Source organism: Xyrauchen texanus, chromosome 25 (assembly GCF_025860055.1).
Source record: "Xyrauchen texanus isolate HMW12.3.18 chromosome 25, RBS_HiC_50CHRs, whole genome shotgun sequence".
Lineage (NCBI taxonomy): Eukaryota > Metazoa > Chordata > Actinopteri > Cypriniformes > Catostomidae > Xyrauchen > Xyrauchen texanus.
The window spans coordinates 18,570,982-18,587,078 of NC_068300.1; the positions used below are offsets into that span (position 1 = coordinate 18,570,982).

Genomic DNA, 16,097 nt, shown 5'->3' on the forward strand with positions numbered 1-16,097 from the left:
CATTACACTGAATCGGCCTCCTTATTCACAGCATTGTCCTCTCCTAAACTTTGATGGATTTAGTGTACTCTAAAGTAGGTCATCTTTTACTCCAGAGTATGTAATTGAAGCTAATGGACCTGAGCTGACTGGCTTAACATAATGAGGCAGATAACAATAACAAATGGACAATATCAGATGTTGAAATTTTTTATTACGATCCTGGCTTTTCCAGTGAATAACTCAGAAAGCATCTCTGTATCTGCTTTCTTTCTTTCCTACAGGCAATAGACAGTATCCACCAGGTGGGGCTGTATTGCTTAGCATTAGTACCTGCTAACTCCTTACCCAAAACTCCCCTGGGTGGTATCCATGTGTCCGAGACCAAGCAGCACTTCCTGGAGGGCTCTCTCCACTCGTGCAGCATTCTGATGTGCCCTCATACATGTGTGACAAACCTTCCGAAACCAAGGCAAAAGCAATCTGGTACTGTTGGTTTGTATCTAAATCAAAAGTGTTTTACATCACACCTCTGATGGTGCTTTTTGTTTTTTTTTCTTTCTTGATTGAAAATACTTCAAGGATCAAGTTAAAAGTATCACTTTTAACCCACAGCTGGGTTCACCCACAAATTCTGTCATTGTTTACTCACCTTTGAACAAATTAGGTGTTTGGCAGAATAACAGCCTCAGAGCATTTGCTTAAGAAGTGAATGGTGACTGAGGCTGTCACAAGGTCAAACAGGTCAAATGGGTTTGGGTGAGTAAATGATGACAGAGAACATTAAGAGAGGATAGATCACATGGCATCCTTAGTTGCTTAAAAGCAGCTTCTTTTCTCATACTTGTGTTTACAGTTGGAGTGGGTCCAGCCTCTGTCATGGTAGGCAACCTGGTGGCAGGGAAGAGGATCGCACAGGCAACTGGGAGAGACCTTGGGATCCTGGATGAACAAGAGCAATCCGGGAAGGTCAGTGAATGATTTGAGAGAATTTTTATTTTTTTATTTAATAATTTACAGGGCAAGTTTTATTACTCTGTTATAGCAAACTCTGTATAGATATATCTGCATCAACTTATGTCTTAGCCTTACTTGTTCTGCATAAATCTAAAGGTCTAAAGCAGGGATGTCCAAACTGGCCTCGCGAGAGATTTTAAAAATGGAACAGAATTTGGCCTGCTATTGAGAAATTATGTAAAATATATATTCTGTACACTGGATGTCGCTGTCACGTACAGCCACATTTTAGAGCATATCGTTTCCAATAGTGCATTCTCTTCACAGTCGCCCCCAGCTTCATCTAATGGTCGAGTTCAACAGGAGTTTGGAAAACTCGTTGAAAAACGAATGAAGCATTTGTTATAGTACTGGTATCAGGTTTTAAACTTTGTTCATGTACTCATTCTCTTTAAAATGTCCTGATATTACGCAACACATAACTAAGCAGAGGTGTTGTTGTGCGAGCAGCTGCACTGCACAGAGTGTATTGAGTGTGCACAGAGGCACACAAGCAGAGCACATCCTCCCATAATGTCCTCTGTATTGCTGGGAAGTTTAATTAATTATAGTGAATTGGTTCATTCTGATATTTAATTAAAAAATGATAAACCGGCTTCCCAGCGCCACTTGAAAGTAAGGACATGGGAGAGAGCGCTATACTATATACACTTGCACATCTGTGCCTATACTGCACGCGCTCAGCTTGCACATGTCCGTCAAACAAATAAAAAGGGGCTCAATCATTTTTATCAAACTAAAATTTTTATTTGAAATGCAAGTATCAACAGAGCAGAAACTAGATTTGAATTACTGAAAAATAAGGAGTGATAATCTTGTTCTGATTATATTGATGCGTCACCCAACACTGCTCTGTAGCAGATCTATAGGTGGTTTGCAGTGACACTGAATAGACATCGAAAAGACAAAAATATGATTGAGTATATTTCATACATGGGCCTGTGACAAAAACTTTTAATGGAAAGAAGACGCATCATCCATAACAAGTGTTCTTGCCGAGTGAAATAGCTTATTTATTATTAACATGTAGGGTCTACTTAAGCATATAATAGTGAGTACTTGATTACTTGTAAATTAAAATTGCACATTACAAATAAGGTGTAATATACGTACATGAATCTTATATTAGTTTTATTCACAAATTTTACCAAGAACGGTTTTAAAATAAGGGTTTTAAAATAAGATAACTTCAACAAACTGTTTTTTGGGGGGATTTCTTTTTTTATAGGAACAATATACTGTTATATTAATATTTACAGTAATATTAAATTACTGTAAAAACATTTGCACTCACACGGACATAAAGGTTATCACATTTTAATTATTTCACATTATTCAGAAAAAACATTTGTTCAGCTTCTGAGTTTACTTTGCACTAATACAAGCTGATCCCTGTCTGTTGATTTGCATGACTCCAACAAGAACCAAATACAAATAAAGTAGAATTCAATAAGAATCAGAATATTACAAGGATGACACACTTTGCTTTAAAAAGCACAGACGCCATCATATCTTCTCTCAACCAACACCTCGATGACAGACATCCAGCGCCCCCCAGTGGACTCAATTGTAACCGCGAGATTTGGTGAGCGCTTAAAGGGAAAACTATGTACTTCATCACTGCTCATGGCAGGGAAATGTGTAAAGGAAAATAAACTTGCAATATTTGAGTAGTGTTTTTAATACTCGAGTAGCTGGTACAGAACGAGTACTTGATTACTGTGCTGTTAAGTGTACAATATAAAGATGATGCAGTAGTGGCAATCTAGTAGTACAATTCCTTTTTAAACTATGTGGGAGGGTGGGGCCGGGTCGTGATCCTACACACCCGGTCCCGTATTAGGCTAATCAAGCCTTCGAGAGGGAGAGAGAGATCGTTGACGGACATGTCCGTCATGTGTGTTTATGTTTGTGCTTTTGTTTAAGTTGTTAATTAAAATATTATTTACATTGTCAAGCTGGTTCTTGCCTCCTCCTTTCAACTGAACTGTTTTACACTGGTGCCGAAACCCGGGACCGGGTGTGTAAGATCACGACCCGGCCCAGCCCTCCACCCTGCCACAAACTATTACAGCTATGCTGCCTGTGACATCTTATTTTTGTCTGCATTTGGCCCCCAAAATAAAAAGTTTGGACACCCATGCTCTATAGGCCGAAAATGTGTTGGCAATGTAAACACAATTTGTCCTGTTTGTAACAACAATCTGGACCTGATTTGTGTGGATGTGCAGATATGCAGTTACAGTAATAACTCCATAATAGTTGGAGTTCATTATAATTGTATCATAATACTCCGTAACATCTCTATTATCATAATTATTATTCTCTATTAAATAGTAATAAACTACAATAATAACAACAACCAGTACTCAGTATTAACTCTATAATAAAAATAAGCTTTCAGCCTCTGCATACCCCCAGATATCTTTGGGTTTACATCATTAAACTGGCCTAAGTTATTATAGTGCCATTAACTCTATCTCAGGGCAGATAGTGTTCAAAGGCAATTGAGGATCACTAGAATATCTCTTGTCCTTTAAGCTTGTGCTGTGGTCTGTCTTTCTCCCTCATGCTGGGGGCTGTAGATCTGTGTGTGGCCCACTAACATGGTAAGCTTGAATGCCAGCAATGCTCTGTTATCTGTGTGCTGAGCTTTGAATCCTTATCGCTAGCAGCCACAACAACAAAAACACATTCTTGTACTAAGATTGTGTTTTACAGTGCATTTAACTGCAATATGGTCCACAATAGATGTTATATTAAAGGGGTCATGACATGAGAAACCAAATTTGCCTTGATCTTTTGGTATATAAGAGGTCTTTGTATCATTAAAACGTCCTGCAAGTTTAATATTTTAAGAAGTCCTCCCCATTCTAAACGAATCATTTATTTAATCAAGCTCAAAATACAGCTCGTTCTGGATTCATGGTTAGAAGTGACGTGACGGTTAGAAGTGACGTAACAGCATTTGCATATGACCGCCTCCAGCACAAGATAACTACGCTTTAAGCGCAAGACAACTACGCTCATTTCAGTATCGCCGTGCGCCTCACAAGTGTTCAGTCGATGGACAGCGAGCTCTGACAGAGACTACTTGTGCACAGGAAAATTACGATGCCACACAGATGTGCTGTTCCTGGCTGTGGTCAAACAAAACCTCTGAATAAGCTGCCGAAAGATCCAGACGTCAGGGAAAAATGGATGCAGTTTATTTTTGCGGACGTCCCAGTCACGGCAGTGTTAACTTAAGCGTTTGTTCTGTACATTTTAAGGATGACTGTTTTGAGAACAAATCTCAATATGATGCTGGCTTTGCCAGAAAACTGTTGCTCAAAGATAAGTCCGTGCCGACTATTCTGGGAACAACGACGACGCAAACTGCAAGTAATCTATTTTAAACTTTAAACTACTTTTTAAAGCGCAATTTCATTCATTATGAATAATCACAGTGTTTTTACTTAGTTTACTTGCATATTGTTCTGGCTGGAGGCGTCAATAATTGATACATAGGCACTGACGTTAGCCAATCATAACAGTGGGTGTTAACACTGAAGTCTTAAATGGAAAACGCCCCCAAAACAGACTGTTTGAATCAGAGGATGAGAAACAGGGTGGGAAAAGGTCATAAATCACTAGATTTTAAAAGTTTTTCTTAAAAAAAAATATATTAATACTATAATTGCACCTAAGGGAACATAATAATACAATAAAAAAACCCATGTCATGACCCCTTTAACCAAATAATGCTAAAAAGTAAAAAAATTGTACTTTGGTTCAACTCTAGTTGTAGAATTTATTTTTTGAAACACTACAAACACTGCATGGTGTGGTCATTATTGTCCACTGCCTGCATGAGTTGCATCCTGCATTATAACTGCTATGTGTGTGTAAAGACATGCAAACTATGTGAAATATCATCCTCACTTAATATTAATAACATTAGGCTTTTGTTTTTTTAATGATTTTGTGTTGTATTTTCTGTAATAGTGTTAAGGGTTGATTTTGTGTTTTCCTTTATTAAAAGTAAGTTATTAAAGAGATATTTAAATTTTCCAAACCTATGATTCTCTTTCTTTCATGGAACACAAAGTCACCATTCACTTTCATTGCATATTTTTCCATACAATGAAAGAGAATGGTGACTGAGGCTGTCATTCTGCCAAGCATCTCCTTTTGTGTTCCACAGAAGAAAGAAAGAAAGTCATATGGCTTTGGAACAACTTGAGAGTGAGTAAATGATCACATCATTTTAATGTTTGGGTGAACTAACCCTTTAATGTCAAGATTATTTTCTAGGTGATATTGAGAGATTTGTATGGCTGAGAGACCATTTGTTCTCTTCTGTCCTATAGCACCAGTTCCTGTCCGAGGCACTGCAGTGGAGAGCACAGAGTGATCCTGATCACGTCCTCTATATGCTTCTCAATGCAAAGGTGACACATACAACCACCATCACACTGAACAATTACGCAAGCCCTCTGCCCATTCTGTACTGAAACTGTTCTGTACTGTTCCTTTTCTTGTCCTGCAGGGGGTAGCAGTGAGCACAGCTACATGTTCTCAACTGCACAAGCGAGCCGAGAAGATCACTGCAGCTTTGTTGGAAAGAGGAGGAATTAACACTGGAGACAATGTAGTGCTGCTTTACCCTCCTGGTGATGACTCTTGTCCCTTCTTTAATAGATGGTGAATAGATGGTTATTGAATGCTGGTGTGACATATTGACATTGAAGTCATCTTTCCTTCAGGTATAGATTTAATAGCCTCCTTCTATGGCTGTCTGTATGCCGGCTGTATTCCAGTCACCGTCAGGCCTCCTCACCCACAGAACCTTGCCGCCACCCTGCCCACTGTCCGGATGATCATAGATGTGAGTCTGAGCAGTTCGTACATGCTTTTCATTTAAAATATGAAATTGCATACCCTATTAATCTGATTGTCAAATGTGGTTTACATTAGGTGAGCAAAGCAGCCTGCATCCTCACTACTCAGACCCTTATGAAGATTTTACGGTCTAAAGAAGCAGCAGCCAGTGTGAATGTGAAGACATGGCCAAATATCATAGACACAGGTACAGAAATTCAATTCTGGTAGCATATTTGCATTCTAAAGTGTTAGTCAATATACTGAATTCACAACTCTATATACTTTGAAAACTTAGTATCCCTGATTATCTTGTGTGTGTGCAGATGATCTTCCCAGGAAACGGCCTCCTAACATCTATAAGCCGCCCACTGCAGAGATGCTGGCCTACCTGGACTTCAGTGTATCCACCACAGGCATGCTGACTGGAGTTAAGGCAAGTACTGCCTCTCTTTTTTTCAGATTAGTCTCATTCCTATTGCTTTAGAAGTGTCATTCTTAACACTACTGTGGCTTTCAGATTTATTTTCTGTACAGTTTCTTGAGTGGTAAATGGTCTGCACTTATATACACTTTTAACCTTAGCAGTTTTCAAAGCGCTTTACACTGTGACTCATTCACACACCAATGACAGAACAGCTGCCATGTAAGGTGCTAGCCTTAGGGGTTCAGTGTCTTGAACAAGAACACATAATCATTAGTTTTTCATCAAATTGGTCACATTTTAGCTTTTTATTTTTTATTTTTTTATTTAGTCTATTCCATAAATTAATGTCTTGAAATTGCATATATTATTTTGCATATATATTTTTATTGTTTACTTGAATATTTGTACTATTTACAAGTATTTACATAACACGTGCTAAATCGGTACTGTCTCTTTAAGAATAGTGGCATCAGCCTGTGAGCCCATACAAGAGGACGTGCATTATTTATTTAGCACATCTACTGTATGTGCTATTAGAATTAAATCGTTCTTTTTTTTTTTTTTTTTTATCAACAAATGCATCGTAAAATCTATATTTTTACCCTCGTTTAAAAGGGTCCACACAAACTTTACAAGAACATCCATTTTCTAAACTTTATCTTGAAGAATTTGCTCCTCAAGTCTTAAAAAGCTTGCTTGTCTTTTGTTTATTTCAGATATCTCATTCAGCGGTCAGTGCTTTGTGTCGATCCATCAAGCTGCAGTGCGAGCTGTACTCTTCCAGACAAATTGCCATCTGCCTGGACCCCTACTGCGGCCTGGGCTTTGTGCTGTGGTGTCTGTCTAGGTAGTATACACAGTAAAAAACTTTAGACCATGTCCTAGCCAGGCACGACACTATAGATCACATCTTTTTTTGTTAGTCTAAATTTTTCTGCTAATCAGCCATGACGGCAACAAGCGATACACAACATGACATTTATATCGCTTACTTGGTGAAATTCATAGAATAATGAAATCTCATTGGCCAAATTACACTCTCTCGAATCAGTTAAACATCAGATGTCACACAGTGTTCACACAGGATAAAAAAATTGTGTTACAACACACAATTTATAGAATACCCATCTTTAATTTGTGGGCTTGTGTGTATCTAGTGTTTATTCAGGTCACCAGTCAATTCTGATCCCTCCCATGGAGTTGGAGACCTCTCTGCCCCTGTGGTTAAGCACACTTAGTCAGTATAAGATCAGAGACACCTTCTGTTCTTACTCTGTCATGGAGCTCTGCACAAAGGGCCTTGGCACACAGACTGAAGCTCTGAAGGTGAGTGAACAGGATACAGACACACATACTCTCAATCACAGGACTTAATTTTGAGGAAAACTAACTTACAGAAAGCGTTTGACAAGGTAAATACAGCCTGAAAAGTGTCTATAAAAGTTGACGAGAGATGTCTGTGCAGGCACGCGGCGTGAACCTATTGTGTGTAAGGAGCTGTGTCGTCATAGCAGAAGAGAGGCCCCGTTTGGCACTCACGCAGTCATTCTCCAAGCTCTTCAAAGACCTGGGCTTGTCTCCACGTGCAGTGAGCACTGCTTTCAGCGCCAGAGTCAACCTGGCCATCTGTCTACAGGTTAAAAAAAAATAAATGACGTCAACTGCCATATATAATGTATATATGCATCATGAATTACTGTGAGACAAGAGTAGAGCTTTATTTGTATATAACTTTTCTTTTTCCATTTCAGGGCACTGCTGGTCCAGACCCATCCACTGTTTATGTAGACATGAAGTCTCTCAGGCACGACAGGTATGTCAGTCTAGTGATGGTGTGAAAGCAGCCCATTACATGCCTGAAATGTTTCATTGTTGTTCTTTCTCTCTTATAGAGTGAGACTGGTGGAGAGAGGAGCTCCTCAGAGTCTGCCGCTGATGGAGTCTGGCACTGTAAGTCTGCCCTCTTTCTGTCCTACACAGGGCTCAACATTAAGAATTTTTCAACTGGTCTGGTTGGGCGAGGAGTTTAGAATTTGAATTGCCCTGCAAACATTTCCAAAAGCTGGTGTCTTGAGATTAGTTTTTTAAAAGTTGATGTTAGTGCTATTGTGCGAGACGGAGTAAAAAAAACAAAAAACAGCACAGTTTACATAGAAAACACATTTGAAAATCTTTTCTGTGCATCACCTCAGATCCTTCCTGGAGTGCGAGTGATCATCGTGAACCCAGAGACTCGGGGACCACTAGGAGACTCTCATCTAGGCGAGGTGAACAAACACTTACATTTTAGTAATCAGACACATTCAAACTGTTATGACAACGTGCAAGGCTATTATTTTCAACCATATTCTTCCAGACTCCCATCTTTTTTCTTGCTGTTTTTTGATGTTTCTTTCTCTTTTATTTGTTCAGATCTGGGTGAACGGTCCTCACAATGCCAGTGGTTATTACACCATATATGGTGAGGAGAGCCTGCAGGCTGACCACTTTAACACACGACTTAGCTTTGGAGAGACCGAAACGCTGTGGGCCAGAACTGGATATTTGGGCTTTGTCAAGAGGACGGAGCTACTGGATGCCCGTGGAGGTTTGTAATGTAGAGCAGATCACTGAGCCTTATGCAAATATTTTTATGGTTTTAATGTTGTAGTCCATTTATTTAATAAATTAAAATAACTTAATTGGCTAATTTGGGGGAGCAGTGATGATTAAACAGGAAAGCCACAGCTCATAGTGTTCAGATTCATTATTTTCCATAGGAAGAAGTAAATATGAAATTAGTATCGTTTTGACTTATTTTTATGTCCATTTAAATGTTCACTTCACATAATCTCCACTTTTCTTGCTATTTATCTCCCAAAAGATCGCCATGATGCTCTTTTTGTAGTGGGTTCGCTGGATGAAACACTGGAGTTGCGAGGTTTGCGTTATCACCCCATTGACATTGAGACTTCAGTGTCTCGTGCACATCGCAGCATTTCTGAGAGGTGAGAACAATGTCACGTATGCCTCTGTGTGTATCTGTCTCAGTCTTGGCTGACTGTGTAGAATGAAGCAGTTTTATTTCAGTGACTGTAAATGGCACTTACGGTTACACAGAACCTCACAGCCTAGATCGAATGTTTTATCTTTCTAACAGTGCTGTCTTCACATGGACCAATCTGCTGGTTGTTGTGGTGGAGCTCAGTGGGTCGGAGCAGGAAGCTCTCGATCTGGTTCCACTGGTCACTAATGTGGTGCTTAAAGAGCACCACTTCATCGTGGGTGTGGTGGTCATTGTGGACCCCGGCATCATTCCCATCAACTCCCGTGGCGAGAAGCAGCGCATGCACCTGCGCGATTCCTTCCTGGCTGACCAACTGGATCCTATCTACGTGGCGTACAACATGTGAGCACGAACTAAACGCTTTATAAAAGCTTAAAGCTCTAAATGGCTCCCAAAGACACAACGTGGACACAACATGGCCATTCCCAAAGTGGACATGGAGGAAGCTGGCCTCTGCGCTGAGCCTTGTAGATATTTTTATGTTCTTTCTAATGTGATTGTGACTGAGTTTTAGCCTGTTTGACCAATGGTGGTGAAGTCCACCCTGGCTCAAGCCATTCAACCCTCCCTGGACATTCAGTATGTCACAAGGAGGGTGGTGCTCTTCTTTTAGAAAATATTCCTGCCCTTTAAAAAAGGTGGAACCACATTTTCACCATATAACATAGTTACATTGACTTTGATGTCTTTGATCTACTCTTAGTGCCACTTCTGGAATGCCTCTAACATAGAGCAAAGCTTAGCTTGCACAAAGCACCATTGCCCATAAAGAGCTGCAACAAGACACAAGAAACTTTTTTGTGCACTTTATCTCCTCTCTTGAGCTAGCTATCTGCCTGCGTAGGGGAGTGTCCCTTGATTTTCATTCTGGAAGTGCAAACTTATTATAGTTATATTCAGTATATAACAGGTTCACCAGCAAAGCAGACTGTACATGGCAGTCCACCAGAGCTGAAGTCACCCACACTTGGTTTGTTCACGTTTTCTTTTACTTAAAACTCATAGTAATTTTAATGGTTTTAAAATAATAGAACGTTTACATGCATAATCTTTTATTTTTGCGTAAAACAATTTCCCCCTCACATTGTAATGCACATCATTTAAGAACCAGAGTGAGGAGGGTTTTGTGAAATGTAAAAAAGCACAGCAATTTTAAGATTTGAGATGCATTAAACGTATGTATATTAAGGGTGAAAGATTGAAGACCGTTCCATGCCTTATGAAACTTATGGATGTTTAAGTTTTTTTATGTATGCTTCTGGCTTTATTTTGTTTCTTGTGTCAAAGGGACTTTGGAAAAATGAATGGAAGGCTTTTTTATTTTGTGAACAATATATTGTAGTGTCTAACTGGTGTTACTGTGTAAACAAATGGACACCATTACCCGGTCCTAAAAAAAACTTGACTGATCTTTCATACTTGATGGCAATTCTCTGCATCACTGGCTAAATAAACATCATGATGCAAAAACAATAAAAATATTTTTACACATTACAACCATGAAACAAAAAAATATATTTAGCATCTTTAATGTCCATTGTTTCATTTACCCTTCCTGTTTGTCTTAATGTTTTTTTTGGTTGCAGTTTGTGGGTGTGTGGGGGGTTTGCGGGCTTGAGTGGTTTACGAGGACAATTTTTTAGGTTACAAACTGGTAATTACAAGGGTATTATGCTATAAATGTGGTTTATGAGGACATAATTCAAATTACTTAAAAAAAACATATTAACAATGTTTTGTTTTTGTTTTTTTATGTAAAAATGCAGAACGTTTTTTGTGAGGATTCGGTTTAGGGTATATAATATATAGTTCGTACAGTATACAAATTATTATGTCTATGGAGAGCCCTCATAAGGATAGCCACACCAACACATGTGTGTTTAAGAGAGTGAAAGAGTGAGAAAGAAAGCGAATAAGGGTGTTTAATCCAATACTTTTTTCTTGGTCAGATCTTTTTTCTGGTTCAAGCAGATACCAAGAGAGAATCTTTTACATATTTTCTATCTTAATAAAACTTACTATATCATTTATTAGCACCTAACTGAAATGTATTTTTTTAAATGGCCTTCAATATCAAAAATATAAATTTTTATGGCTGATTGTTTACATGTGAATTTCTGTGCAGCTCCTTTCTTCAAAGATGCACGTTTCTTTTTTGCTACATTCTCATAATTGTTTTGTTTTCTTTTTTTAATTCATTTAATTTTAATTTTTCTAATTGTCAAAATACTGAGTGTGTATTCTTTTTAAAATGTATAGTTTTATCTGTTAATTAAATTAGTTATTGTTATCATCACTGAATCCTAATTTCTTGATTACAGTAACTTCTTGTGAGCAAAGTGCAAATACAAGGAACTTTTGAATGAGCCTAAGAAGAATTTTCATTTAGTGCTCTTTTAACAGACATGACTGCTTTGAAAATGTAATTAATTCTGTGAGGAATCAGTAAACAAATGAATCTGTATTTTAAAGCAAAACTGTACATCAAATCATATATTTAATTAAATACATTAAATAGTTTTGGCACTTTGAATGTTCTCCTTTCCCAACTACTACATTGAGTTTTGAGTTGATCCAAGGGGGTGTAGTTTGTATCTTACAATTGGAGTGTTTGGCAGATGTTTCACTTTCAAGTCAATTTAAGGTAATAAAATGCAGGAATTTTAATAGCCTCAATTAATCCATATTACACTATATTTTTTCCCAAGAATAAACATCTATTTATCTGCGCATTCAAAAACTACAGTATGACTGTAAAGACAAAACATTACAGCACTCAAACGTCAAATAAAAGCATTGTGAAAAATATGATGTGCAACTGAGCTTGTGGTAACAGACCGCTCAATAGAAAATAATTTTGTTGTCATCTGCTATTCCACATATACATAATGCATTTTTGTTGGTTTAAATCATATAAGCTAAATTAAGTTTTTCCACCAGAGGTCACTAAATCCTCTTTGTCTTACTCAACAGAGGTTACTATTTTAATGTTTTCAGGGGTTTTTTTTTTTCTTTTTCAGATTTGATAATGTGTTTTTGCTCTGTTTGTGTATATTTGAATTATTTTCTTAAGAGAGTGAATGATGCCACGAATGTATGAAAATGCAAACCAGTTTTATGAGGTCACTAGTTCTAGTGTCAATATAATCAGGACTCTAGCGCATTCACTCTATTTTAATTAGAACAACATGAGTATTAGCAAAAATAAAACAATATGAACAACTTAGGAACACATGCCGTATGACACTCAGAACTTTAAATTAGATTAATACTTCAATGTGTTAGCAATTTCAGCTTTAAATGTCAAGAAGAGAGTGAGAAAAACAGCAGGACTTCAGTGTTAGTCATTTATGTGCTACTGTATCCACCAAATATGGTGGGGACATTCAAATACATATTTGGTCAGTTAGGTTCTCCACATGCAATGGTCTTCACTCAAATTCCAATCAAATAGTAGTGGTGCTAAATATTGATGTAACAGTTCAATGGTCCACAAAGATTTGTCTGCATGTTATAACATATATTGTAAATGGTCAGATAATAATAGGCTTAAAGAGATAGTTGACCCAAAATTGGAAATTATGTCTTCAATTACTCACCATCATGTTGTTCCAAGCCCATATGACTTTCTTCCATAGAATACAAAAGGAGAGACGTTAGTCAGAATTTTAGCCTCGTCACCATTTACTTTCATTGCATCATTTTCCATTAAACACTCCTATCATCTCATTTTGTGATACATGGAAGAAACAAAGTAATATAAGTTGAGAACAGCATAAGGGTGTGTAAATGACAATTTTTCTTTTTGAGTCAACTCAATGAAGCATGATACCACACAACAAATGCACCTGATGAACATGTGAACAACACTTTTCCTTAATTTTTTAATGCATTTAACTGCACTATCTTACCTTTCATTCTGCTAAAGTTTATAGAAACTAAGGATGAAAAAGTGCAATGCGATGTCATTGAATAAAAACTATGGGAATTTATCAAACTATTTATTTTAGGTTGTTGATAATATAAATGGAAACAATATATTTTACATTTATTGCAAAATATTCCGATTCGTACACATAGGTAAGTTGTTTAAGGGGTGAAGGGAGATCGACTCGATTACGTCATACACAGTGCATCGTGGGAAGTGGGCAGAAGCTCCTAGGGAGGTTTTACAGGCTTTGTTGACTGCTGTACTCTGATTGGTGAAGCTTTCTCTGCTGGACCATGGGTAGTGTAGTTGTTTCCCAGGAATTCCACTATCAAACACAATTTTTATTTAAATAAAGTAGACTGATGGCTTCAACAGAAGATATACCATTGATGAACAACCTCGTTGCTCAAGGTAGGTCTGCCATTAAAGCTTTAAGTTGTTAATTTATCGGAAAAATGTATGGGATTTTCACTTTGGAACCTGAATGTTGCACTCTGTTGATTGAATGATTGGACACCAGCTATGATTGTGGGTGGAAGTTTCAGACTGTTCCTTGTAAGCTAGGCAATGAATGCTCATCAAAGCTTTTTCAGGAATCATTCTGTACAAATTATGTAAAAATAAACGTTTAAACTGTTTTATGTACTGTACAGTAGCCTACGGTTATATACTCTTTAGCCTACTGTAATTGTGCTAATAATATCTAAGACTGTCGTCGCCACCAGAGAGCGCGGGTAAGAGAACCTGAAGCTAACTTTACCGCGGTGTGCAATTTACGAGCTTTTAACCCAGCAGGTAACCAAACTAATCACACCCACATCATACTTTAATACAGTAGGCCTATTTCTATACTTTTATATCCCAAGGATGAGGGAAAAATCGTCATACTGTCCTCGTTTTGTGCTCTGACAAAGCAAAATGTTGTTATAAAGTTTTCTGCAGCCTTATCTCACCTTCACTACACGTTGACGTATAACAACCGTCAGAAGAAGGAGAATTTTGGCGCCTTTGTTCATCACAGCATATAGTGGTTTAGTTGGTCAAGAGCGAAATCCGACTACAAAAATGACAGTCGTTTGTATAACGGTAAAAAATATTTGAATTTGAATTTCGATTAAGTAAGCCACATGGTGCTCGCGAAGTAAATAGCAGTATTCTTAAGGAATATTCCGTGTTCAGTACAAGTTAAGATCAATTGTGAGCATCTCTGGCATACTATTGATTACCACAAAAATGCGTTTTGACTTGCCCCTCCTTTTATATATATATATATTTTTAATACAATATAAGTTAAAAAAATCTGTGATCCAGTGAGGCATAAGTGAATGGGGCCAATCAGTAAACCCTAAAATATACTCACTGTTTCAAAATTATAACCACAAGACATAAACAACATGTATCTTAATGTGATAAAGTCTCTTACTAACCTTACCTTTGTTAAGTTATTGCATTAACAATGCAAAAAAAAAAAAAAAATCATCAGTCTCATAGCTTTATTCTAGAATGAATATATATATATATTTTTTTTTTTCCCCTCATTTTATCTGTTGTTGATTGCTCAATTGGAAACATCTTAGTCTCAGATCATGCCCTGGTGAGTTGCCACATACAGAGAAAAATAAATCATACAGTTGGCGCTTGCATGTATCCCTTTTGCAAAATCCTGAATTCCAACAAATGCTAAAGGCTGAAATCAATGGCTATATGGAGACCAGCTTATCATCATTATCCTCTGTGGGCGTGGCTTGGGAGGCACTTAAGGTGGTTCTTAGGGGTTGGATCATACAGTATGCCTCATTCATCAAAACATCCAAAGCACGAGAACTCGTGGAGTTGGAAGGGAATATTAAAAGCGCCGAGGCAGAGCTGAAGCGCAGAATGTCGTCTGATGACCTCAGAAAATTGACCCAATTGAAATACAGATATAATACTATTTAGTCTCGGAAGATGGAGTTTTGTCTATTCAGGGCAAGGCAGTCATATTTTGAGTCGGGGGACAAAGCAGGGAGGCTTTTGTCTAGATATATGAAGCAGAGAGAGTCTTTTTCTACCATTCTCTCAGTGAACTTTAGCCATTGATATTAATAATGCTTTTAAAAACTTCTTACTAAGGGGGTTACTACACTCAGTTACCTATATGAGGGTGGAATGTTGAGACCTTTTGAAAATGTAGTTCAGCATTTTGGGATTCCCAGATCTCAGTTCTATATGTACAGTATTTACAGCTGTGCCACCTGCTCTGTATTGTTTTTGGGAGTAGCATACACCCCGTAAAGCAGAAGATACTCTAGGAGAGGTGATTACTGCTTTTGGAAAGGTCATGAGCCATCAGTGTATTACTCCCTGCTAATTCAGAGTCTGGGAGAAGTTTAGTTTAGGTTTGTTTATTATATTTTCTTTGTATGTGTTTATATTATGATATGTGACCACAGGGGTGTTCATTGGGGGTCATGGTGGGGTTGGTGTTTGGGGAGGGATATTAGTGGGGGTTAAATGTAAATGTTGATTTGATGTATATGTTTTGTGTTTTTCTTTGTTGAGTATTTATGAATCAATAAAACATTTTAATTGGAAATATATATATATATATATATTATGTAACAGGTTGATGAATACACATCCTCACATGTTTAACACACTTCTAAAGCCTAGGAAATGTGATATATAAAAACTACCACTTGACATGCAATATGTGTCTTTACCGCTTAAATTATTAACCCACATATAATAGTATTTGACTTCAATATGATCATATTCCAAAACTTAATAACAGCTGTTTCGATTGAACAATATTATTTTTGCATTCAAAATTAATGCAAAGACATAATTTTCAC

At 37.5% G+C, this 16,097-nt stretch overlaps 2 protein-coding genes across 3 annotated transcripts in view; one reads left to right on the forward strand and one right to left on the reverse strand.

Annotated features, from left to right (window-relative positions):
* LOC127618392 (disco-interacting protein 2 homolog B-A-like) overlaps positions 1-11,853 on the forward strand; it is an 86,466-nt gene extending 74,613 nt beyond the window's left edge. For both annotated transcript variants that reach the window (XM_052090814.1, XM_052090815.1), the window contains exons 23-38: positions 264-465; positions 836-948; positions 5,349-5,429; positions 5,528-5,651; positions 5,745-5,866; positions 5,956-6,067; positions 6,186-6,295; positions 7,003-7,133; positions 7,444-7,612; positions 7,752-7,922; positions 8,038-8,099; positions 8,179-8,236; positions 8,479-8,553; positions 8,699-8,873; positions 9,150-9,273; positions 9,426-11,853. In XM_052090814.1, the coding sequence (XP_051946774.1) occupies positions 264-465; positions 836-948; positions 5,349-5,429; positions 5,528-5,651; positions 5,745-5,866; positions 5,956-6,067; positions 6,186-6,295; positions 7,003-7,133; positions 7,444-7,612; positions 7,752-7,922; positions 8,038-8,099; positions 8,179-8,236; positions 8,479-8,553; positions 8,699-8,873; positions 9,150-9,273; positions 9,426-9,678 (2,082 nt within the window). In that variant the 3' untranslated portion in view covers positions 9,679-11,853. The remainder of the gene's footprint in view (positions 1-263; positions 466-835; positions 949-5,348; positions 5,430-5,527; positions 5,652-5,744; positions 5,867-5,955; positions 6,068-6,185; positions 6,296-7,002; positions 7,134-7,443; positions 7,613-7,751; positions 7,923-8,037; positions 8,100-8,178; positions 8,237-8,478; positions 8,554-8,698; positions 8,874-9,149; positions 9,274-9,425) is intronic.
* Positions 1-16,097, reverse strand: part of zgc:158263 (ceramide kinase family protein) — an 867,176-nt gene that overhangs the window by 302,119 nt on the left and 548,960 nt on the right. The window lies entirely within an intron of this gene.